Source organism: Cordyceps militaris (assembly GCF_000225605.1).
Source record: "Cordyceps militaris CM01 unplaced genomic scaffold CCM_S00003, whole genome shotgun sequence".
NCBI classification, from domain to species: domain Eukaryota; kingdom Fungi; phylum Ascomycota; class Sordariomycetes; order Hypocreales; family Cordycipitaceae; genus Cordyceps; species Cordyceps militaris.
Window position 1 is genome coordinate 1,401,542 of NW_006271971.1, and position 23,967 is coordinate 1,425,508.

Sequence of the window (23,967 nt, forward strand, 5' to 3'; positions counted from 1 at the left end):
CTGTTGGGCAGGCCGCACAGGAGTTGATTGAGCAACACGTGCCTCTTCTCTCGCAGCCTGGTAGTCAACATTGCATCATAACCGTTCTCCAGGCGCAGGCTAGAGTCATCGGTGTATCGTGGCATACATGTGTTTTCATTTTCGAATGTTGCTAAATTTCAAAATATCGTCGCTACAGGGATGTGAATCTGTATACAAGTCCGGCCGTAAACTAGCAATCTTGGGCAAAAAAAAAAGAAGAATCCTCACGGTCCTTGGGTATCAACATGTATGAATAACGCACGGATACGTGCAAAGAAAAGAAAAGGGATATATATAAAGCCACACGGATGGGGCTCATTCCTCCCGCGCGACAAACTCGCCCTCCTCCAACGTCTCGTCCCAGCCGCCCGTCTCCAGGAGCCATTCCCTCGTGCGCGACTTGACATTCTTCAACTCGGCGCCCAGCGCGTTATCCCACTGTTCCTGCACCTCGCGCACCTTTTCCTGCAAGTCGTGCGTGAGCCGGCGGCCCTCGTCCTGGCGCATCTTGTGCGCGCGCGCCAGCCGCATCTCGGCCGGGATGGGCTCGCCGGTGGGCTCCTGCAGCTGCGTCTCGAGCACGCGACCCTTGCCGTTGACGACGGCCTCCTTGACCTCGTGCAGCAGGCAGAGCAGGTTGGTGTGCGACTCGATGAACTGGTACGTGCTCTTCTCGGCGTGTACTAGCAGGCTAAAGAGGTACTGCAGCGGGTGGTCGTGGTACGCGGGGTTCTCGTCGAATTCGCTGGCGGGGATCTGAATCTCAAACGCCGCGAGCGTGGCTGGGATGCTCTCGATCAGGCCGTGCAGAGGGGGCGCAATGTCCCAGAACGCAGACAGCTGCAGGGCCACGCCGTGCTGGACGGCAGAGTCCACGACGGAGCGAAAGTCGCGGGCGCGATTGACAACTTCGTTGGCGTAGGCATTCTCGCGATTCGAGGCATCGGCAGCGAAGAACTCCTCGGCAGATTTGAGCTTCTCCGTGTTACCAGACAGTCGATAGGGTGTCAAAACGACGTCGCGATATCTGGCATTGCGGTCCGTCAAGAGGTCGAATATGGTTCTGTGCAGAAACTCCCGCGTCTCGAAAATCCACTTGAGAAGCGTGAGCTTCTCGAGCAGCTCCGGCCTATCGTCTCCTTCCTCTTGAGGCATATCGGCGTCGTTTTGACCGCTGCCAAACAATTGGCTGGCCAATTTGTCAAACAGCTCTGTTGCCGTGGCTATTCGCAAACTGAGTAGCTCGTTCAGCGGTACAATGACTTCATTTTGGAAGTGCTCGTATTCCTTCTTCTCCAGTTCCTTGGCCTTGTCTCTCTCCTGGGCTTCGGAATCCGACTCAATGGCAGCGGCATCTGCGTATCCGATATTGCCAGCTGCAAGTTCCTTTTGTAGGTTCTCCCGCAAAGCCTTCCGGCGATCGGCTGTAGCTTCGGCATATTCTTGACGTCGCTTTGAGCTCGCCAGCGTGAATTTTTCTTTTGTGGCGTCCATCTCACCAAGCTCACTAAGACCCCGGACAGCTGTTCTTGTTTCTGTGAGCTCGGGGTGGTTATTGTTCACGGCGGGGTGATGTCGTGGATATGGTGGTGGCATGGTAACTAGACGAGACACATCCAGGCCTTCGGTCTTTGTCGCTGGAGAGGCTGTGGACTCGGTCGAAATGGTGGAAAACCGTTCTGGGTTTGGTGTCCAGTTGGACTCATCTGCATCATGCCATCCCGTCTTTTCGGGTGGGTATTGAATAGATGGTCCCTCACCTGCTCCTGTCAATTCTGTGCCTTCTTCAACCCATTTGTCCTTGGAAACTCCCATATACTTTGATTCTCGTTTCGATCTCTCCCATCCCCGCGCTGGGTCTCCATTCGAATCCGACTCCCACCAGCGACTTGGCGGTCTCCCCCGAGAGCTGTTTTCGTGGTTATCGCTGACGCTCATGCTCAGAATAGGCGAGAGAGACGGCATGTAATTGGTACCACCGTAATTTTGGTTACCAGCTGCACTTGCCGTCGGTGAATGAGAAATGCCTGCCGATGTGGGAGCCGAAGTCGACACGCCATCACTTGTTGAACTCATCCCACTCGACTCGAGCTGTGAACGGCTCGGACCAGCTGAACTGGGCGTCCAGTCCTGCGAAGTTGTAGAGGCGCGCCGAGAATTCGTCATGGGGCGGAAGAGGTCTCTGGTCAGGTCAAAAATTTCCGACCCCATTTCGCCAATAGCACTCGCATATCGTTCTCGTCTCAATCTCGATTCGTTCACGATAAAGTCGGCAAATAAGCGCACTCGATCAGCATCAGAGGCAGCGGCTATTTCTTGGGCTGCAAATGTTCGGAAACGCTCAATCGTGTTGGCGGCGAACTGATCTGCGGTCTGCAATGCTACTGCTGGCTTCGAGGCAGAGGTGCCGGCAGAAGGCGGTGGTCGAGACGATTCTCTTGGCCGAGAACCCGAGCCAGATCTCCTATGTAGCGGCGGAGTTGGTAGCGCTTTTGGCGCCAGCGCGAGGCCGGACGAAGGGCTAGGTTTCTTCTGATAAGGGGAAAACGGAGGTGTAGCTGTTTCGAACCCGGGAAGTTGCGCTGAGCCAGGCCCCCGCGGGGTGGAATTTCTTGAATCGTTCAGGGTTATCGAATCGGCCGAAAGAGGAAGCTCTAGACGACCTGCACTGCGTGGAGTGGATTTCGTGATGGTCAGACGGCGGCTGAGCCCGTTTGCAGAATTTGGAACCACAATATCTGATACACCATGTGAATGAGCAACTGCGTCTATAGAGCCGTGCGAGGCGTGTCTGCTCTCTGATCGACGCTGTAGAATGGTCTTGTCATGGCGGACAGCTCCAGCTCGGCTAAGACTGCCCGTGCTGGATGCTGAGCCCAAGGGTTCTGCCACTTGAGTAGAGCGTCTCGCGACGTCGGTGTCTATAGCCAATCTAGGAGATCTCTGCGGTTCAGACTGAGCAGGCGCTTGTTGAGCATCAGCATCAACCCAGTTGGCAGGTGTGGGCGGAACTGGACCTAGAGTGGTGACGCCGCTGGGTGGTCTTCGTCGCGTTGGCGGTGAGATGATCGGCACCACACTCCGGTCCACGCTTTGAACACTTTGTGACCGAGATCCCGACGGCGGTGGCCCTGGAGGCGGAGGCGGTAGCGGCATGCCGGGCGCCCACCTCGTCTGCGATGTCGAGCGCGATCGGCTGGAAGTTGGAGTGTCAATAGCACCAGTGGATGCGGCTCTTCGTGCTGCTGGAGGCACTACTTCTGTCGACGGGCCGGCAATCGGGCGTTGGGGTTCAGGGGCGTAGAAAGAGGCGGGACCCATGCTTCGTCGCGCGTGAGCAGCAGCATGTGCATCTGGCGGACTGGCCTGTTGCTGTTCTGGCTCTTTTCGTCGCCCGAGGGAAGGCAGGCCGAATCGGCGTTCGCGAGAACCGCCACGACCTACTGTGCCGGGCGGAGGCGGGAATGAGGGATTGGCTATAGGTTCAGGCGAAGCATGGTGCAGAGCCAAGTTCGAGGTCATTCTCGGCGACGGCGTGGACATTGGGCCAAGTACATGCTCAAAGGCCGTACTAACAGGCCGCTGTTGTCGACTCCGTGGCGGGCTATAAGGAGGAGGAGGCGGCGGCGGCGGCGCTGAGGTTATGGGAGGCGATTAGTTTGTTCTCGAGCAGTAGAAGGGGCATCTGTCGGGAGCTCACCCTGTGCCTCGCCGGCGTATTGAACCTGTCTCTCTGGCATTGGCGTCGCGCCGGGCGGAACCCATTCCTGGGGATTATACGGCTGGAGAGCACTCACGGGAGTGTGTGCCGAGAGAAGATGCGTCGAGGCCATGGAGATGGCAGATATAGGCGTGCCGTGCTGGTGTCCGGCGAGAGAGCCGAGGGCAGAGGTGGTCAGCGGGTTGAGGCCCTGACGCAGGCGGGCTGGGTCGCGGGGAGAGGCCATTGTGGACGGGGACGGGGGACCCGGTCGGCGCGCGAGCCGCAGCCGCCCGCAGGTCAGAAAATGGGCTGAGGTTTCGGTCACCGGGGACCGGGTTGGTTCCAAAGATAGAAATCTATTCGCCAATTGTGTTACGGTCGAGTCAAGAGGGAAAACCGGCACCTTGGCCCAGGCGGGACGATGCGGCGGGCAAACGCTGCCAGGAGTGGATGCCGTGTGCGGCAGGTTGTAGCCACTCACAAGGACAAAGACACGTCTGTGGCTAGCTCAGGTGGCTCACGCTGGTGACGGGGGTGAGCTGTGTGTCGCTATTTCTGTCTCGAATCCATTTACGCGATCTGGGTGCTCCAGCGAGATGCGTCGGCTGCTTGGCGTGACAGGACAAGGGACTATGTCTTGCTGACTGGCGTTCTTCGTACAGCTCGGCGGACGAGGGGTTGAAGCAGCGCGCGATTCAGCGAAGTGGTCAAGCTATGCTGGTATCTAAAAGGCGTCGTATATACGAAGGAAAAAAAAAACGAGAAACATGAAAGACTGCGCGGGGAGTTGTCGGATACCCGCAGAGGATTTTGCGCAATACCGGGGGTGTGGGTGGTGCTGCAGCCTGCCTCCCCTGTCTTTTTAAGCGTATGAACTTGTCCGAAGAGGAGGGTGACTGGCAGCACACTTGCGCAGCTCGAATAGGAGCTAACGAGTTGTTCGTACAACAGGAGAATCAAGAAGGTGGTGTGCAGCATTGCAACGTCGAATGTTGTGGCAGCTCCAAAGTCTCAAGTTTGATCATGTACCGAGAACGGGCGCATGAAGAGGCTGGGGACTGCTACACAGGTCAGTTTATCAATACGCAGAGGGACTGCATTTATTACCGGAACACAACCGGATTAGTAACTAGCTATGTAGTTATCCATCTTGTCAAACCTGCCATCTCGTCTCAACAGACGAGCATGAAATGGCCATAGCGTGCAAAGCTTGAAATTAACAACCCCTTCATATCGAGGCAATAGGTACAGCAGCGACGCACTCCATCGCCGCTGCGCGACTGCCGACTGGACGGGACGGCCAGAGCCGGCGCTGCATCTCGACTGGCAATACGGGTTTGACAAAGCGAGATCCCCTTGTAATACAACGCTGCAAGGAAGGTTATCGCGTCCGCCTCGACATCCCTTCAATACCTGCTTCACCGGTTTCGAGGCCGTTGATCTCGATTCTCGAAGCAGTCCCCTCCCAACAAATCCCAAATCTTCATGCCACCACCCACAGGCATATCCCAACACCACGTTCAGCTTGTGAATGAGACCCCTGCCTTTCTAGCCCATGGCGACTTGATAAGACCATCAACCTTCCCATGCTGCGTCGTGATTGGCCACTACTGCGGACTATCCATTCGTAGCGTGATGGCTCGGCGCTTAACCACAGCATTTGAATGGTTTGTCTGCACAACCAGTTCTTTTCAACATGACTTTCTTGGATCAAGCGTCCTTCGGGCGGGCTTTGAGAGCGGGGTTCCCAGGATAAGCTCTTGGCTCGGTGCCTGTCAATGGTGTTGCCAAGGTCCCTCCGCCAGTGGATGAGGCTCCCTGCATCAGTGTGGTGTTGCCATGGCTTCTTCTGTGGCACCAGGGAATATCGACTGCAGTGGTCTGGTGTCTTGCTGCTATTTTTAACTTGCATGCAACGACCTGATCATTCTGTCGCCAGGCCGCATCAGCAGTGTGGAGCGGCGTCCTGTGGTCTTGTACAACTGCCGCTGCCCACGCTGATTCCAAATTTGACAGCACGTTATAAGCATGTCTCGTAGTTGGTGGCGAAGATCCCGCCAGACTGTGTATTTCACCCGGCAAATAAATGACTTGAGATGATCGTGCTCGTCGTCTTTACCAAGGCATCGCGTGTTGAGGTATTGCGACATGGAAGGTTGTGGGGTAGAGTCACGAATGCGCTGAAAAGACGTCTCTCCTCCTCGATTATTTCCATCCAGTCTTGTTGTTCTTTTTCCGCTTTCAAGATTTTCGGTGCTGTCAATTGATGTGGTACGCAAACCGTTCCGGTGCTTGTTCGCCGTTGAATCGTCTTTGACAGCAATTACTGACCAGCTATGTTACCATCCAAGAGTTTGATGGAGATGCATTAATGGTAATTCTTCTTTTCAATAATTGGTGAAATTTTGCTCTGGTCCAGCCACGTCTTCGTCTCTGCAATCTTCATCGTTGCTTGAGTGGTATGTAGCTATTAGCTTCTTGCTAACTAATAGTTACGGATAGCGGGCGGAACATGGCAGCGCCCCACTTTTGCCTGCTGTGGGGGCACAAGCTGTTAAAATTCTAGAGGATTCTTCCAACTTTTACTCTTCTTCCTCCTCGTGCTCAGCTTGCTTGCTGTTGCTCCTTCACCTCAACGCCGTATCATCGCCCAACAGTCAGTTATCAATACTGCTACTCTCAAAGCTGTAAGTCACCAAACCCTACATTTTCCACACAATCTCTCCGTCCCACACTCTGCATCCTGATGAAACCCAAGCTGGCACCAGTCATAGAGTGACTTGTACTCCCTTCCTTGATGACCAAATTTGCTGGGTCTTAGACCCTTTCTGATATGCGCTTGTTCAATTGATTTTGTTTGTCCTGGACTCAATGCTATAGTCGAAGCTCATTGTTGACTAACTGGTCCATCGTCAGATTCTCCCCGCCCGACCGCCATCCACGATAAATCACAATGGTCCTGCACAACCCTAACAATTGGCATTGGGTGAACAAGGATGTTTCTGCTTGGGCCAAGGAATGGTTTGAGGAGAACCTAGTGAAGCTCCAGGTAGAGCAAGGCGATGTCAAGGCCAAGATCAGCAAGATCCAGTCCATGAACGGTGACGTTGACGTTAGCCAGCGCAAGGGCAAGGTCATCACCATCTTCGACGTGAAGCTTGTTCTTGAATACTCTGGTTAGTATATAGTGGCTGCACTGTGATTGATGTGCTAACTTGACTAAGGCTCTGCCCCTGATGCCGATGACGTTTCCGGGACCATCACAGTCCCAGAGGTTGCCCACGATACGGAGGAAGATGAGTATGTTGTAAGTAGATATCTGACCGCCGTAGAAAGGTGCCACGTGCTAAGTTGTTCGTAGTTCGACATCGACGTCTTTGCCGAATCGAAAGAGAAGCAGCCTGTCAGGGACCTAGTGCGTACAAAGCTTGTTGCTGAGCTCCGTAAAGAATTTCAGAAGCTTGCCCCCGCTCTGATCAGCGAACACGGTAGAGACATTCAGCATACCGCTGGTTCCAACCCATCCAGCGGCTTCTCCACACCAAAAACGTACAATCCGCCCAACAGTGAGACGAAGCAGGCTCCCGCTGCTGCCACCAAGACTAGCACTGGCGGTGTCGTGAATACTACAACCGTCACTGACAACGAAGAGTTCCGTACGACTGCGGAGGAGCTATACCAGACGTTTATTGATCCTCAACGTATTGCAGCCTTCACCCGTTCCCCACCCAAGGTTTTTGAGGGCGCTAAGGAGGGCGGCAAATTCGAGCTTTTTGGCGGGAACGTTTCTGGTGAATATGTTGAGCTTGAGCAGAACAAGAAGGTTGTCCAGAAATGGAGACTGGCTCAGTGGCCTGCCACCCACTTCTCCACGCTGAAGATGGAGTTCGACCAAAATGACGTTGACCACGTTACTGTCATGCGGGTCACCTGGGATGGTGTTCCTGTTGGCCAGGAAGAAGTCACGAAGCGAAATTGGCTTGAATACTACGTCAAGAGTATCAAGGCTACGTTTGGGTACGTCACTATGTCGCCCGTTGCTGCAAATATCTCCTGCTAACATACTACAGCTTCGGTACCATTCTATAAAAACCCATAGTTCCCATATAACGATACAAACACGAAACTAGACCAAAAGTCGAAACGCTCTAGAAGGGGGTAAAAGCAACGGAGTTCGGAAAGGCTTTCACCGCGGCGGCGGAGGGAACATGTCATTTGGGTAGCATCTTTCAACGGTCTACTTTAGGACCTAGCGGCGCGTAGATACGAAAGACGAAGCGACATTGATGAACGGAAGTGCCAGTCCATGGCCTTTTTCACACCTCATGAAACGTACAGTGCTCTTCGTATAAAAACTTGTGTAATTTCTCTATCCAGTTTATCCAATGCATGATACAATCCTTTCCAACTAGCATTGATGATGACTCTTGAAAGGTAACTCATCGCGGGCTCGGCCAAATGCGTAATCCCGAAAAAATATGTCTGCCAAATTATCCCTGAACCCCAGGTCATACATGTTTTCTACATTTTTGAGCTTCCATACCCTCTCCCAGTCCCCCTCCCCAGCAATGGGCGGCATACCTTGGTGGATTACAGGAGGTTGGCCGTCCGCCGTGGCAATGACTACCATCTCGGGCTCGACAGGCCAGCGGGAACAGGAGGGCTCAATTCCAAAATCCCGCTCTCGGCCGCGCCGTATCGGACGAGTGAATGCATACCCGTCGGCCATGTCTTCACCCAGTTCGGACCACTTGAGTGACTCGTTCGTCGTAGTGCCGCAGTAGACGTGATACAGCGTGTAAAAGAGCAGCGCCCACACTAGCGGCGACGTGAGCGTGGCGAAGAGCGTCGTGGCGCCAAGGCTAATGTCGCGCTCCATGGCCCAGCTCCAGGCCACGAGATAACTGTTCAGGCCGTAGCCGGCCGGCGGCCACACGGACCAGCCTGGAAAGCGGTTCTTGATGACGCCCGAGAGGATGGACAGGCCGAGCAGGCCGCCGTACGAGGTGAGCGCGGCGGTGGACAGGAGCAGCGACAGGAACCAGCGGTGGTTGCCGTGGCCTACGCAGAGGTTGATGAAGACGCAGTGGTGGTCCGCCTTGGCGACGCAGCGCTTGCAGATACTGCAGTGCTTCGAGCGCGCCGGCTTGAGGAGCTTGCACGTCTCGCAGTAGCGGCCCGGGTGGAAGAGCGCGTGGTCGTAGGGGTATAGCGACATGTGGTAGGCGTGCGTCTCAGCCGTGATGAAGCCAGGATCGCCGCCGCAGGCGAGGTACAGAAAGGTGTACGGCAGAGCGATGGCGATGAGCGCAATCAGCTTGGCCAGCCAGCTCATATGTGGCCAGGCCGCGGGGAGGAACATGTATTCGCCCCCGAAGAGTAGAGCAAAGAAGAAGATCTGGATCGTGCGTGTTAGCTGGGTTGGAGAAAGCCAGCAGTCGGGCAAGCGTACAACTACAGTGGGATGTCTGTCGTACAGCATGCGGTTCACGCCGCGCGACAGACCCCCAGTGATTCTACCGCCGGTGAGACGTTGGTCTACGGCCGTAACGAATTTGGGGATATGAATCCATATTGTCCGGTGCAGCGCGCCTATCGGCGTATGTCTGTTCAAGCCCAGAGACTACGTCAGCAAATCGGTTTAAAAAAAAAAAAACAGGACGCCTTACCGGAGAACTGGGATCCGACCAAAAAAAGTTACAAAAACACCAAAGGAGATGATCAAGATAAAAATGACAACTTTGGCGAAGGGACCCATGACTGTCTTGTCGGCCAGGTGTCACTTGCACTGAGAGCAAGCAGCCGCCTGTTTGCTCTCTTGTGAATGGCGTAACGGTGACGACGGAAACGTGGCTAGTCAAGCGTGCGGTTCTAAGAAGGAAAACGCCAGGGTCCTCTCACTGCGTTCATGATGGAAGCAAGTGATGTTGACAACCAAAAATAAAGCACATAGAAGAACGGCCGCCTTTTCTGCTCTGGTCGCTGCTCCGTTCAGGCTGGTCTTTGACCCTGAGCAAGGCCTCGAGACAAGGTCACACTCGGCTCAAAACAGCGTCGCCACGTGATCACGCGATAAACTGCCATCACGCGGCGATGCACCAGAAGCCAAAACGCATCCCAAGAACACTTTTACTGACGTTAGGCGGCTGAAAATTGAGGGCTGCTCGGAGGGCTTTTATAACAGTCTACCAAGACGCCTCATTCGAATAACGCCTCAGCAATTTTTTCCAACTGTCCACCACATCTTTTGATAACCAACGATTTAATTAGAACGTAACGCGCCCGCTAGCCTCGTTTACGCGTCTGCTGCCAGTGGAGGACACTACGGAGCACATCCAACCAAGAATACCAGAAAGAAATGGCGGGTGGCATCACATATGACGGTGTTCCGGTAGAGAATGGAGGTCAAATATTTGACGGCCTGAAGTTCTGGGTCGCGCAGCGAGTGCCAACACGCAGTGCCATCCTTGACCATATACAGGTGCGAGATGCCAGGCATCCTTGAATCGGCGCGAAGACTAATTATGTATGGATGAATTCAGAGAAACAGTGGCATCATAGTACCACTGGAGAAGAATGCCGATTACCTCATCGCAGACCATGCTCGGAAGGACGCTCCCGCTGGTTCCATCTCCTGGAAGTTCATCACCGAATCGGTCGAAAACGGGGTCGCGCAACTCCCTGATCATTACAGGATTGGCCTTGCACCAGCAGTAACGAGGGGCGCTGCCTCTTCGAAACCAAACAAAACGATACGAACCCCATTTACCGCCGCGGAAGACGCGGCGCTCGCGAGCTGGGTACTGGCGAGTAAGGATTCTCGAATGGGCAATGAGATGTACAAGCAGTTTGGAGCCAAAGTAAGTCACGCTCTGGCGCGGTCTTGCTCCGTCGAACACTAGTCAATGCTGAACTAGAAAAACCAGCACCCGAGTCATCCTTGGTCGTCGTGGAGAGATCGATTCGTCAAGAAGCTCATGCTGCTGCCTCCCGAATCTCTCCACCAACTAGCCGCGCAAGCAGCAGACAGAGCAACACCGCAGCCCAATCAGGAGGTGGAGGAAGACGACCACTTTCCGGATCCGACAGAGCTCATGCTACAGCGCAAGGGGGAAAGGGTCCAGCAGGAAGCAGCTCGACAGAGAGCAGAGGGTGAAGCCATCCAGCCACCACCAGCCGCGACTCCATCTTTAGCACCGTCACCGCTGCCACAAGCTGCGGAACGAGAGGATGCGGCCGGGACCCAAGCCATAGAGCGGGAAAATTTTTATGATGATCTGCAAACATTCGCCGAGGTCAAGCACATCAACATCAACCCCACGCAGGAGGTTGCGGGCCAGTGCGTGGAGCTCTGGAAGCTGGCTCGAGCCATAAGCCAGCAAAAACTGCCCGCCGACGATATCGACTGGTTTCGCATCGCCCAGGAGCTCGGCTATGCAGGGACCGACGCGGACGCCGCGGTCCCCGCCCTGCAGCAGTGCTACGAGCTGAACCTCGCAGAGTTCCTCGACCTGCAAGAAGCTCTTTTCGAAGACGGCGAGGATTCCCCGCCGCAGCCCTCGTCGCCGCTCCCGTGCTTCTTGCCGGCCAAACGACCCCTTGATGCCGACGGCGAGCTCGAGATCCAGACGCCGGCCAAGCGGCGCCGGCTACAAATACCCCGCGAGGTCCCCTCGACGCCCGAGGTCAACCGCCGCCAGCAGCCCACGCCGAGCACGATCCGGCCTCACGCGGCGGCCACAACGACGCCTGTACGCTCCGCGAGGCGCGAGCCCTCTCCAGATATCACGTCGTCGCAGCAGCTGCAGTCGGAGCACCTCCACAGCAGCCCCCTCATCCGGGCCATCCCGCTGCACCTCAACAGCGCCGCGCAGAACCGCCAGCCGGGCAGAAGCAGCACCGCGTCCTCCTCCCGCACCACCAAGAAGCGCGTCCTCCCCGGAGCTTTCAAGCCCAGCGCGCTACCGCCGCCGCCTTCGCCGCCGCCTCCTTCACCGCCGCCGCCCATTGACGACGACGCCCCGTTCCCCCTCGCGATGCCCCGCGAACAGCCTCCTCCATCGCGCCGCCGCCCCGCGCAGCGGGCCACCACCACCACCGCAGCTCCGCGCCGACTCAGCAAGGAGCGCGAGCTCAGCGACCTCATCCAACACTACGAGTCGCTCGGGTACGCGCACGAGACGGTCGTCGAGGGCCTGCGGCGGACGACCATGACACCGGGCCTCGCCGCCGAGGTCATGCAGAGCCTGCGCGACGGCCGTGGCGTGCCGGCGCACCACGAGGGCATCTGGACGGACGTCGACGATGCCGGCCTGCGGCTCGTGGTGGGCGCGGGCCCGGATCTGGATCAGGAGGATGGTGAGGTGGTGCGCAGCAAAGCGGCGATGAAGGCGGTGCGCAAGGCGCGTCGGACAAGGGATCGGCTGCTGAACAAGCACGGTCGGGAGCGCATGGCATTGCGCGTCAAGTATCTGCGGGCGAGTGACAACCTGGCCGCTGCGGCGCGTGAGCAGTCAGTCTGAAGAGGTTCTTCTTTCGCGTTCTCTCTTTTCTTTCTTTGCACAGATGATAGTCTATTTTGATGCTGATGAATGGAAAATGGCGTTTTTACTGCATGGCGTTTCTTGTCTTGCTTCTGCTTTGACCAGACTTGGATGATTGGCATATATAGATAACGATACCTGGAGCGAGCACAAACGTTTGAAATATCACACACACACACATACTGTCTCAGTTTCAAATTGAGTTTTTTTCTTATGATGGGGGGTTGTGTAGCATAATATAAAAAAGAGTAAAAACAGCCAGTGCATCGCCAAACATGTGTTCGGCTCCCTTATGCAACTCCGTCCATGATACCGCAAAATAAATAAGTTCCCAAGACTCCCAAATAGCACATGAAAGATTTTAAACGCCAGCGCCGGGCGGGCGAATGATGGTCAACATTTACTGGTCGTCCTTGTTCTCAGCATTGTCCGGCGGCACTTTATCGTCGTTTTGATTTCTATACATCGTCCATCTGGCCGGCGGGCTCTTCATCGTCGTCCTCGCCAAAGCTGGCCACTGACGACATGTCATCATCATCCTCGCTCTCAATGCCAGCCTCGTCGGCAGCATCCTTATTGGCGTACTTTTGCACGTACTCTGTTTTCCTCACCATAGTTAGCACATTGCAGGCCCGGCGGGGGCTGTCTTTGTGTATGTATGCGGACCTTTGACTTTGGCGTCGTAACTCTTAGGCTCACGGATTAGGAGAGCGGCGGCCTCGCCGTTGAGCGGATCGGTCGGGTTGGGGTATCGCAGAAGCTGAGGCAGGAATACTTCGAAAATATTAATCATGTCAAACATGGGCGACCATGTCTGATTGATGACATCGAGACAGACGGAGCCAGAGCTGGGCGCGTCAGTCAGGTCAATGTGTGAAACAAGATGGGGGTCGGTAATCAAGACACATACAGCTCGTCAATATTGGGATGGAAGATGCGATTTACGAAGCCGATACTTGGAGACTTGTACGGGTAGGCATCCGGAAGCTCGACATGGACCTTCCAAAGACCGCCTTCAAAAGGTGCTGTTGGTATACTGTGGTTAGCGGGCGGGCTCATCACGGCGCCAGATGGGCAGATTGGGTTCTCGTCCGTACTCTCCGCGGGTCCCTTGAATCGGACGAAGAACTCTTGCCTAGTGTTGTGTTAGAGTGAACCGCGCGTTATGTGTGAAGCTGATGAGTACACGTACACTGCGAGGCTGGTTAGTATCTCGACGGTGCGGGGTGCCGCGGGGTATGGGCGAGGGGGGTCCTTACTGTTGTCGTTGACCAGAGTGACCTCGTAGTCGCTCATGAGCCTGTCCAGGTCAGCATCACCACCGACAAGGTAATTGTTGGTGATTGTCTAGGTTTCGTACATCCTGTAGCCAGTTAGCATCAACAGAGGAGCCTTGGACAAAGTCGCTGGGCAAGGTGTCCATACTTCATGACCTGGATGGGCAGCGGTGGTTAGCAAGCAGACTGAGATATTGACTCAACGGCAAAAGACGTACATCAGTCTCGATCCGTCTCCTGGGGCTACTCATTTCGGCAGTGATTCGGTTCGTCCGAGAGCGGAGAAGACGGTTGGTGGTGTTTTGTCGTCGAGAATCTGGCGGGTGAGAGTCGTGGGGTGGCGCGGGCAGCGGGGGGTCTCGCGACGTCACTGGAAATTGCTTCGTGGCCGGTTGCCGGGGGTTCAAGGCGTCGGCGGGAGACTGGGCGTATCGGTCAAGCGATGGGGAAAAGACTGCGAAAAGAAGAGGCGACAATAACGTTGGGTAACCGAAAAGGATATTGTCTTCGTTGAGCGATGCGGAGGAGGAGACGAGTAGGGTCGGTGGAAGAGTGATGAGGGGCAGCTGCTCATGTCCAAGACGGCAGTCACGAGGATGTTGAAGATTGGGCCTGCGTGGTGGTGGGTGGGTTACAGAGGCGCTATTGCAACTGCAGCAGGCGAGCGGGGGTGTCCTGCGGCCTGTCACTGGTGGTTTTTAGGGTTTTTAGGGGAGGCTTTTTAGTGCTCCAGCGGGCGCGTGGTGTGCTGAGCTAAGATGGGACTAGATGACTCGATTGAGGCGAAAAAACCAGCGACCGATGCATCATATACTCTGTACATGCATGGAATAATATTGCGAGTGCGGGAACATTTTATTTCATTTTCAGAACCCTTGCATTCTTTGTTCACTTTCTAGCTTTCATTCTAACTGCCCTGGCAAATGCCACCATTTACGGACCTGCTATTGTAATCCAGTAAATTGCCTGGCGCGCTTTTTGGGCTCTCCTCTCGAATGCTATGTTTTAGTCCTACCAGTTCTGAGTTGGTTGTTAAATCAGGGACGTTTTTGTTGTCATGATCAGCAATGATAGCTCTGAAACAGAAGAAGGCTTGCAGTACAGAACTGGTCGTACGAACCATACCTGTTAACTACCTAATAAAGCCCGAATGCACTGGCACGCCAGACCTCAGCCACACTGGCCTTCGTTTCTTTGCGCCACAGCTGCAAGCAATGCCGTGCCTCGGTAACCCAACAAAAGTGGTGACCGGGCTGTCCGGACAAGTGGTGTGGCTATACACAGGCTAACAACCTTAGTACCTCCTACCTATCCGTAGTTTCTACAAATTACAGATTAGCAGGTACAGGTGTTTGCAGCCGGTGTAGGCAGGCTCACGTTGCCTTGGCCCGTCCCCTGTTGTTCCCCGGATCCGTTCACCCAACGCTGTGTGGCGCAAGCCGAGGGACAGGCACCCCACGCGCGGACAACCCCAGAGATGCTCATTTCTACAATGTAAAAACCATCATGACCACGAACCGGTTAAAAACAATTTTTTTTTCCCGCCCCAGACCATTGTTCTCTTTTTTTCTCTCTTCATTCCCAATCTCACAGACATTATTTATCTGAAAGCGATTTTGCATTTGTCACTTTTTTAATCCAAAGAGTCAAGCCCCTGCACTGTCCTGCCAGCACTCATAGCTCAATTAACCGTTTTTTTTTCCAATTGCCGACCGCTGCACATTTCATCCCACCAGCAAGGCACCCCCAGACGTCATGCCTGCCACCACCTCTGCCCTGGCCAGATCTGGCGTCCTGTCCCTGGCACGTGCCGCCCGCTGCACCAACACCACCACCAACACACTCTCCCTTCTTCACCACTATGCCCCTTCCTCCTCTTCTTCTTGTTGTACAAACCCCTCATCACGACCTCGCGTGACGCCGTCTTCCCGCCATGGCCAGGTGCGCTGCTCGTCGCACTCGCCCATGGGCGCCGCCGCCGCCAACCCCCGCAAAAAGGTCACCATCAACACCCTGAGGGCCCAGCACAAAAAGGGCGATCCCATTACCGTGCTCACCGCGCACGACTTTCCCAGCGCCATGGTCGCCGACCATGCCGGCATGGACATGGTCCTCGTCGGCGACAGCTTAGCCATGGTCGCCATGGGCATGGACGACACGAGCGAGGTCTTGGTCGAAGAGATGCTCCTCCACTGCCGCTCCGTCGCCCGCGCCACCAAAGCCGCCTTTACTGTATGTATACCCAGGCACCATTCTCTCACATACTTTTTTCTGTTTATCTTCTTTATTACTAACACACCCAGATCGGTGACATGCCCATGGGCAGCTATGAAATCGCCCCCGAGCAGGCCCTCGCCACCGCCATCCGCTTCATCAAGGAGGGCCGCGTCCAGGGCGTCAAGCTCGAGGGCGGCCGCGAAATGGCGCCCACAGTGCGCCGCATCACCGCCGCCGGCATCCCCGTCCTCGGCCACGTCGGCCTCACCCCGCAGCGCCAAAACGCCCTCGGCGGCTTCCGCGTCCAAGGCAAGACGGCCGACGCCGCCCTCGCCATTCTCGACGACGCCCTCGCCCTCCAGGACGCCGGCTGCTTCGCCATGGTCCTCGAGGCCGTCCCGGAAGACGTCGCCGCCATCATCACCAAGAAGCTCAGCGTCCCCACCATTGGCATCGGCGCCGGCGCCGGCTGTTCCGGCCAGGTCCTCGTCCAGACCGACATGACGGGCTACTTCCCGCCCGGCCGCTTCCTCCCCAAGTTCGTCAAGCAGTACGGCAGCGTCTGGGCCGAGTCGATGCGCGCGATTGAGCAGTATAGAGACGAGGTGAAGAGCCGTCGCTACCCGGCGCCCGAACACACGTACCCGGCACCCCAGGCCGAGATTGAGGCCTTTGCCAAAGCTGCCGAGAAGCTCTGAGCTTGGCGAGAATGATGGGCTAGCCCTGTCCGTTTTCGGTTCATATATTTTCCTCCCGTATATTCTGGTGAAGCGAGCGGTTCATTTCGTAGATGGTACATGCATTTGCCAACATTTTGCCTTTTCCGCAGCCACATTATATAAAATTTCCATAGTCTCATAGACTCTTCCGCCTCAGCCAAACGCGGGCGTCATTGAATACGCAACAACCAGTTGATCCTGACCACTTTTGAAGCACTACCCCCATAGCACGCCAGTCAGCACACGATACGAGCCCAACACGAACTAGGGATGATAAGAAAGCTAGCCAGTGCCCAAACAACGTACCTGATGCAAGTTGCCCACCACCTCGTCCAAACTCGGCGCAAACGCGCTATTCACGTACAGGAAGACGCTGTCCGTGTCCCGGCACCGCAGCTTCCGCCGGAGGTACCGCACCACCTCCTCGAAGCGCCGCGCCGCCGAGATCTTGCACACGTCCTGTGCCAGCGGCGGCGCCGACCCGACCGCCTTGAACCGCACCACCACCTTGCGCTCCGTGGGCGGTGCGGCGGCGCCGCTGGCCGCCAGCGCGGCGGCGGCGGACTGGGGGAGGTCGGCGAGCACCACCGACGCCGCCATGGTCAGCGGAATGTCCGCCTCCTCGTCCTCGGGGGAGTCGCCATCCTCGAGAGACGACGTGCCGCCGCTGGGCGAGATGCTGGGTGACGAGGTGCCGACTCGGAGGGCGGCTGCTTGCTCAGGCGCTGTGGGGGCCTTGCTGCTCATGGCCGGGGAGAGGGGGGGGCGCAAGCGGGCACTTGCTTAAGATGTTGCTTGTAGCGATAGAGATGAATATTGAATCAAGACTGTGGGTTTTGGACGTGGGGTGTAGACAGTTATTTGTTCAAGTGGAAAGTGGAAGCCGTGTCAACGAGGTTGTGAAGGTGGGCCCTCGGGTGACCAGAGTCGTTAGGCATCATTAATTAGTTACGGAATATCGTTTAGAGGAAAATGCGCGTAAACGAAATACCAACTAGAATGACATTTGACGACATGAACATAATAAGAAATACGGTAAGAATAGTTAAGAAAGCGCTGTATAATTCATGTCTATCATATATATCACGGATCCGCGGTGTATTTCGTCACCAGTTAGCTCGGTGTCCTACCACTCGGTTACAGAACCTCACTTGATATCAGCGAACAAGTTATTGACTGTTTGTGCATTTATATCATGCTAGTTACATATACAATGAATTAGTCTGTATATGTACCGTACAGTCTGTCAGGGGCCATGGCTTCTCCTCAGACAGTCCACTCGACAGCGGCCTCTGGTTTGCCAGCTGCTTTCCGCCCCTCGCCATGAAAACAAGTCCAAAGAGCTCATCCCATCGTCTGCTCCAACCCATGCTGTAATAGAGTGCCAATGACAAAAACGCCACTGCGATATCGCAGTCCAAGAAGTAAAAAGAATCAAATGTGAAAAATGCCAAAATCAGCCATGCCGCCTGCGCTCTTCGGTCCGAATGCAGTGCGTAGTAGCAAAATAAGTATCGAAATGATGGAATCTCAAGAGGAAGAGAGAAGTGAAAAATGAGAACGAGAACACCAATAGTGCTCAATCAGAAAAATGACCGCTAAACGATTCTCTTCCATTGCCCAATGCAAAGTCAATAAACAACGTGGTATCTATCCCCTTTCGGGTCTGTGTCGTCGCGGGAGTTTGATTGAGATGCGCAGTATTCGAACCTGGCTGTGGGTCTCATTTCCTCGCCGCACAGCAATTCATCGACTCAAGGTTCAAAGGCAAAATATTTTGATCGTAGCGTTGGTTTGGGTGTATAGTTGTTCAGTAGGGAGGGTGTGTCAACGACACTGCTGCTGCAGCCTTGGCGTGGACTCATGATTGTTTAATACTCTTCGGAATCCATGGATGCAAATCGGGCCGGACGCTCCAGCTGCGACAACAAAGCATCTAGATCAGTCCAGTTGTCGCCGTTTTCGGCAAATTTGCGATGCTTGCGCGACAGAATGTGTTCATCAAAGTCTCGGAACTTGTCCTGGCAGTTCTCACAGTAGCCAGGCTTGAGGTCCTTCTTGCTCTTGAGCTGCGAGGCTGGTTTCCTCTCCCGGGTCTCGGCAGTTCTTTGGCTGTCGTCCTCTGCAGTCGCCGTGAGCTTTGAGTTTTGTCGGCTCATGGTCGTTGATCTGCTAGATGCGACGTCCATGGTAATTTCACCCACGTGCCGGGAGCTTAAATCGTAGGATGCCGGAGCAGCTTTTTGAAGAACCTTTCTTTGCAGACCATGAACTGCCTTGCTGGTACCAGCCTTGGCTCCGTTGATGCCAGAGGTTGAAGAAATCATATTCGACCGAATGGCGGATGTGATGTTGGAAGGTTGCATGCCCGAGGCAACGGGTTCGCCAGCGAATTGACGTCCGGCATCGGCACGGCTAATGAAAGCATTTTGCGGACGCATCTCACCGTACTTACCAAGAACAGCCTTGACAGGGTTGAAATTTCCTGTTTTGGCAGCGCCACGTTGTCTATTATGACCAGCTTCCATCTCAGCAAGAGATCGTTTCCCCGTTACCGGCTTGGGTAGGGGGTTCTCTGGGGGCTTCAGTATAGTGACTTGCTCTTCCCGTTTAACAACACGCGCCCTTTCAAGCTCACGGTTCTTGCGGGCGTCTCGATCAGGTAGGTCAAGCTCTTCAACGAAGGGACAGCGACCGTTACCGACACTGCGAAACTGGGGCCAGTCACCATCGGCCTTGTTAATAACCTTGCCATATTCGCGAACCATCATTGGCTTCTGCTTTTCGTCCATGTCCCAAACGTACAAGTAAGGGCCTTTGAAATATGTGAGTTCTCTGTTCACAGCAGTGGGATCACGGTCCGAGGGGCCATTGATGCGTTCGTTGTGAAGCAGCTGCAACAGATTGGGTTCATGGGCGCCCTTGTTGAGTCCATACTGACTTCGGACAGTGGCAACGCGTGATCCATACGCAGCTTGCTGTGTTTCTGATTCCAGCAGGACGGAGAGCATCGTCTGGAACTTTTCCAGTGACCAGATTTTCTTCCCCATGTCCCTAGCTTTGTGTAGGACGTCGTTATTGCGGACAGCTCGACTGCGCTTGATGAGTTCATCTTGCTGTAGTGAAGGCATAGGTGCTTGGCGGAATTCGAAGAGAAGCTTTCTGCGGGCATCGCTGGGTCTATCCAGCAATAGAGAAGGATTGATGGTTTGAGGCTGCTCCTCAGCACGGCCACCTTGGTCATGATGTACAGCGTCGGCTTCTTCCGTCCCAGATTTTTCGGCAGGGATCGAGCGTGTCGTAACCACGTGTGTCACATCGATGGAGAAGAAGGGCTCTTGGCGCTTCAGGTAGTTATCAGTACAAGAGGGGATGGGACAGATTGGAGAGAGGGCAAAGACATACAGCACCGAGATATGTGACTCTCTTGATGAGCTTGGCTCGAATATCATCCGGGATGCTTTCAAAGTAAAATACCATTTTGGGGAACTTGGACCGGTGGTGTCTCTTCCATACTTCCTTTTCGTTCTCGACATCGTGTGCCTTGGTTGTGGGAACAGGCCTGGCTTGTCGATCACGGATGACTGGACGTGCGGTGGCAGCAGTGGTGGCACGGGGTACGGTCTGGGCGCGTGGCAGCTTGGAGGGAGAGCGAATAACGCGTGCGGCACCATTGTCAAGAGCTTGCTTCTTGACGGGAGGAGCTTGTCCATAAGGCTCCTCACGTTGAATGGTAGCATACGAGCGTTTCTGCTTGGCATAGGCAGCTAGAGCAGAAGCTCCACGAAGCGGCGAATTGACGACATTTGGGTTGTTGGAGAGAGGGACTCGCCGCGAGGACATGGCCGCAATGGGAGCCGGCGATGGAGATAGAGATACGGTTGCCATAAACTGCCACACTGAGCATGCTCCGGGTTGCGAGACCAGAGGCTTGTTGTGGTGGGTGATGGGTTGGTGTGTGGGAGGGGCTCGAGGGCTGTGACTATGCACGCGATGTGTGGGCGACACGACGGCAGACACGAGACACAGGCTGACGCGGTAAGGATGCTAACAAGACATTGGCCGTGATGTCTGGTTAGATGCAAAGATGAAGCAAGATAAAGAACCACAAGGCAGGCTCGAGCTGCGAGGAGTGGTGTTGATGTGTGGCGGGCAACAGCAGGCAGGCGGTCGTCTGGTGAAAAAGAAAGCGTGTGTTGGAGACGAGAGAAGGTGTTGATGGAGACTTCGCGCTAGGCATAACAGCGCTATGCCCGGTTAGGGAAACCCGCCAAAAACACGCACGGGCCAGGCCGCCGGACCAGCAACGGGATGGGGGACGAACGCCTCGTTGTGGCGATATAAGTAGTGCACAAGTTGTGCATATTTGCACTATAGCATAATGCCAGTACGGTCAGCGGCCAGCGTAGGTCAGGTAAGGTAAGTTAGGTAGGTAGGGTAGGTAGGTAGGTAGGTAGGTAGGTACCTTAGGTAGGTATGTAAGGTAGTAGGTACCTGGTAATCAGCGGTTGGCACCAGCTATCAACACCAACCACCAGTGCTCACCGAACCCCAGTGGCGGACAAGCATAACTAACTCACTAGCACCCACCGCATAGCACGTGCATAGCGCACCTGCCTAACTATCTGCACCCAGCCCTGCACTAATTCGGCCCAAGCACAACACCCGCCGACCTGAGCCGCAAACTTGATTTTGACATCATCACTAACGTCGCTGTCCTCGGTCTCGCAGACTGCATATCCGCGCAAGGCCTCGTTGCCTCTTTTCCTTGTACCGTTTCTGCCCAGCGCTACATTTTTTTCTTGTCGCTCTCTCATCATTGGCCATGGCCCGGATCTCTCCATCTCAATTCCTCTCCTAAAATGAAGCTCCATCAACCATCATTCCGGCGCCTCTTGTCGCGTCCGTCAACCCTTAGCAACATTTCCCTTCCGAGAGTCAATAGGTCCACCATATACCGTGGTAATATCACCTTTGCTCGCGCATCATTCTCGGACCCCCCCAAGAGACATTATGCTTCCATCTCTGCCGCGCATCTGCAATTCGGACAACCAGTCCACGAGACTCACCCTCACATTTTGAACCCTGGCGAATGTTGGTCACTCCTTTATTTTTAATTCGCTCGCATCCTCAAGCACGCTGCTGCCGAATCGCAAACAAATGCTAATCTATTTTTCCGTCATTTCTACCAGTGACCCCAGGAATCAGTGCCCAAGAGTACGCCGACCGACGCGCTGCCCTCGTCGATCTACTTCCACAGGGGGCGGTCGCAGTTCTTCACGCTGCCTCCTTGCAATACAAATCCGGCGCCGTCTTTCACCCTTATAGGCAGGAGTCAAACTTCTTCTGGCTGACAGGGTGGGAGGAGCCTGATGCGGTGGCGGTCATAGAAAAGACTGGTTCCAGGACCGGCGACTACGCATTTCGGCTCTTCGTCCAGCCCAAAAACCCCAGAGATGAACAATGGTCCGGCTACCGCAATGGTGTGCAAGCTGCCGAGGATGTCTTCAATGCCGACGAAGCCTACTCAATAGACGGTATGGGCTCATTACTGCCAGATATTCTCAACGGTGCCAAATCCATCTATGCCGACGCGCCACCCACAGAAAAGACTAGCAAGAGCTTTATCTCGGACATGTTCTCGGGAAAGACCTCATGGCCTTCCCGAACGCCATTGTACCCAATTATGAACAGGTTGCGCGTTATTAAGAGCCAGGCGGAGGTAGCTAACATGCGCCGAGCGGGACAGATCTCTGGGCGTGCCATCACTGATGCAATGCGACGACCCTGGACTCGAGAAAAAGATTTGCACGCCTTCCTGGACTATCAATTTACTGTAAACGGTTGCGAAGGCCCTGCATACATTCCCGTAATCGCGGGGGGTGAGCGTGCCAATTGCATTCACTACACAGTCAACAACAACGTGTTGCGCGAGGGCGAATTCATCCTCGTAGACGCCGGTGGGCAGTACGGCACGTACATTACCGACATTTCTCGAACATGGCCGGTGACGGGCAGATTCACCGCCGCACAGCGCGACCTGTACGAAGCCGTACTTACTGTACAACGTAAGAGCGTCGACCTTTGCCGACAGAACGCGCGTCTGTCGCTCGAGGACATTCACGGCCAAACAGTGCGCGGGCTGGTCGACTCTCTCCGCTCGATAGGCTTTGACGTATCAAACTCCAACATTGACCAGTTGTTTCCTCATCACGTCGGACACTACATTGGTCTGGATGTGCACGATTGCCCAGGCTTTTCGCGACGAGAGACGCTCCGTCGCGGACACTGCGTCACCATCGAGCCTGGTGTGTATGTGCCCGACGACGAGCGCTGGCCCGCTCACTTCCGTGGTATGGGTGTGCGGATTGAGGACAGCATTTGTGTTGACGAGACTGAGCCATATATTCTCACGACCGAGGCTGTCAAGGAGATTGCCGATATTGAGGCTCTCCGTGCGTAAGGGCCAGCATCTACAAGCATATATTCCAGTAGAATACCAAATTATATGTAACACTATACATAAATTATTCAGAGGTATCTGTATCTTTCCCTCGCTTGAAGATCCGGAATAGGCCACCGCCGGGCCAGATAGTTATGTGGGGTGAGAGCGAGATACCGATCCATGGCAGTCTAGGTATCTCTGGTTTTGAACAGTTAAGATTCCCATGTGATATCTTAGTGAATTCTTATCTAGCAATTCACGCTATAGGGCTATTCAGGTGCCTACCTCGGGCGTGACATGCCAGCCACTTTAGAAGGTGCTGGGTATAGCCGCGTGTAAGCATACCTATGTACCTATGCGGGTGCTCTTCTACTAAACACTACGAATATACCTAGGTGAGTTTCTAAACCTTAAAGCTATAATCCAGAGTATTTTTTATCTGTCAATCTTATTACTCAAAATACTTGATAAACCCCTTAAAAATGCTATTTCAATGTGAATAATAAAAGTGGTTAAGGTTTCGCTAATCCTTCCTATCCTTCCTATCCTTCCTATCTTTATTGTTCCTTTCATCTTTAGGAAAAGGGAACCATAATTAGTTTGCACCCTTGACCCGCTGACCAGCCAGCTTCTTTCCTCCTCAATCAACTGTTCATCTCACGCAATCGGTAAGAGCCGCCGATGGCTTCACGTAGCAATGCCGCCTCTTTCTTTTCCTCGTCATCATCAGCGTCGATTGCATTGCCTCCTTGTAAGCGCCATCCTTCGCTCTCGCCGCGCGGGATGCTGGTTCTCGTCCTTGCCTGTGAGCCAGCAACTTCAATTTGGCTCTGCGAGGATCCTTGCACTTCGGTCTGGCTCTGCAAGGATTCTTGACAAAAGTCGCTCGCCCAATCTTCCGAATCGTTCCCTCCGAACTCTTCCGCGATGCTAGATCCATAATGATAGCGATTGAGCCCAGACGCAGAGTGGTCTTTAAAGACAGCATCCAGTTCATAGCCCTCGTGCTGCAAATTGTTATACCGTCTGATCTCTGACGAGG

General features: G+C 54.6%; 10 protein-coding genes across 10 annotated transcripts in view; 4 read left to right on the forward strand and 6 right to left on the reverse strand.

The window, feature by feature from the left end:
- Positions 1-336: 336 nt before the first annotated feature.
- Positions 337-4,702, reverse strand: CCM_04058 (uncharacterized protein; the record flags this gene model as incomplete). The annotated part of the gene is made up of 4 exons (XM_006669206.1): positions 337-3,656; positions 3,722-4,221; positions 4,299-4,354; positions 4,523-4,702. The coding sequence occupies 4 exons, from the start codon at positions 4,700-4,702 to the stop codon at positions 337-339; spliced, it is 4,056 nt and encodes a 1,351-aa protein (XP_006669269.1).
- A 1,975-nt stretch (positions 4,703-6,677) lies between these two features.
- CCM_04059 (Activator of Hsp90 ATPase) lies at positions 6,678-7,813 on the forward strand (the record flags this gene model as incomplete). The annotated part of the gene is made up of 4 exons (XM_006669207.1): positions 6,678-6,900; positions 6,949-7,031; positions 7,086-7,741; positions 7,795-7,813. The coding sequence occupies 4 exons, from the start codon at positions 6,678-6,680 to the stop codon at positions 7,811-7,813; spliced, it is 981 nt and encodes a 326-aa protein (XP_006669270.1).
- A 319-nt stretch (positions 7,814-8,132) lies between these two features.
- Positions 8,133-9,482, reverse strand: CCM_04060 (DHHC zinc finger domain protein; the record flags this gene model as incomplete). Its single annotated transcript, XM_006669208.1, has 3 exons — positions 8,133-9,122; positions 9,177-9,347; positions 9,426-9,482. The coding sequence occupies 3 exons, from the start codon at positions 9,480-9,482 to the stop codon at positions 8,133-8,135; spliced, it is 1,218 nt and encodes a 405-aa protein (XP_006669271.1).
- Positions 9,483-10,082: 600 nt separating this feature from the next.
- Positions 10,083-12,246, forward strand: CCM_04061 (transcription factor Rap1, putative; the record flags this gene model as incomplete). Its single annotated transcript, XM_006669209.1, has 3 exons — positions 10,083-10,205; positions 10,267-10,584; positions 10,642-12,246. 3 exons carry the CDS (start codon positions 10,083-10,085, stop codon positions 12,244-12,246), a joined length of 2,046 nt encoding a protein of 681 aa, XP_006669272.1.
- A 479-nt stretch (positions 12,247-12,725) lies between these two features.
- Positions 12,726-13,795, reverse strand: CCM_04062 (Ubiquitin-conjugating enzyme; the record flags this gene model as incomplete). The annotated part of the gene is made up of 7 exons (XM_006669210.1): positions 12,726-12,865; positions 12,934-13,115; positions 13,178-13,292; positions 13,365-13,402; positions 13,460-13,567; positions 13,693-13,700; positions 13,763-13,795. 7 exons carry the CDS (start codon positions 13,793-13,795, stop codon positions 12,726-12,728), a joined length of 624 nt encoding a protein of 207 aa, XP_006669273.1.
- Positions 13,796-15,299: 1,504 nt separating this feature from the next.
- On the forward strand, positions 15,300-16,459 carry CCM_04063 (3-methyl-2-oxobutanoate hydroxymethyltransferase PanB; the record flags this gene model as incomplete). The annotated part of the gene is made up of 2 exons (XM_006669211.1): positions 15,300-15,776; positions 15,848-16,459. The coding sequence occupies 2 exons, from the start codon at positions 15,300-15,302 to the stop codon at positions 16,457-16,459; spliced, it is 1,089 nt and encodes a 362-aa protein (XP_006669274.1).
- A 237-nt stretch (positions 16,460-16,696) lies between these two features.
- On the reverse strand, positions 16,697-17,850 carry CCM_04064 (autophagy protein Apg12, putative; the record flags this gene model as incomplete). The annotated part of the gene is made up of 3 exons (XM_006669212.1): positions 16,697-16,744; positions 16,787-17,262; positions 17,721-17,850. 3 exons carry the CDS (start codon positions 17,848-17,850, stop codon positions 16,697-16,699), a joined length of 654 nt encoding a protein of 217 aa, XP_006669275.1.
- A 501-nt stretch (positions 17,851-18,351) lies between these two features.
- Positions 18,352-20,368, reverse strand: CCM_04065 (G1/S regulator NimO, putative; the record flags this gene model as incomplete). Its single annotated transcript, XM_006669213.1, has 2 exons — positions 18,352-19,824; positions 19,886-20,368. The coding sequence occupies 2 exons, from the start codon at positions 20,366-20,368 to the stop codon at positions 18,352-18,354; spliced, it is 1,956 nt and encodes a 651-aa protein (XP_006669276.1).
- A 974-nt stretch (positions 20,369-21,342) lies between these two features.
- Positions 21,343-22,943, forward strand: CCM_04066 (xaa-pro dipeptidase app; the record flags this gene model as incomplete). Its single annotated transcript, XM_006669214.1, has 2 exons — positions 21,343-21,574; positions 21,673-22,943. 2 exons carry the CDS (start codon positions 21,343-21,345, stop codon positions 22,941-22,943), a joined length of 1,503 nt encoding a protein of 500 aa, XP_006669277.1.
- A 626-nt stretch (positions 22,944-23,569) lies between these two features.
- Positions 23,570-23,967, reverse strand: part of CCM_04067 (serine/threonine protein kinase, putative) — a gene marked incomplete at both ends in the record, with an annotated part of 2,138 nt that continues 1,740 nt past the window's right edge. The window contains one exon of the mRNA XM_006669215.1: positions 23,570-23,951. Within this exon, the coding sequence (XP_006669278.1) occupies positions 23,570-23,951 (382 nt within the window). The remainder of the gene's footprint in view (positions 23,952-23,967) is intronic.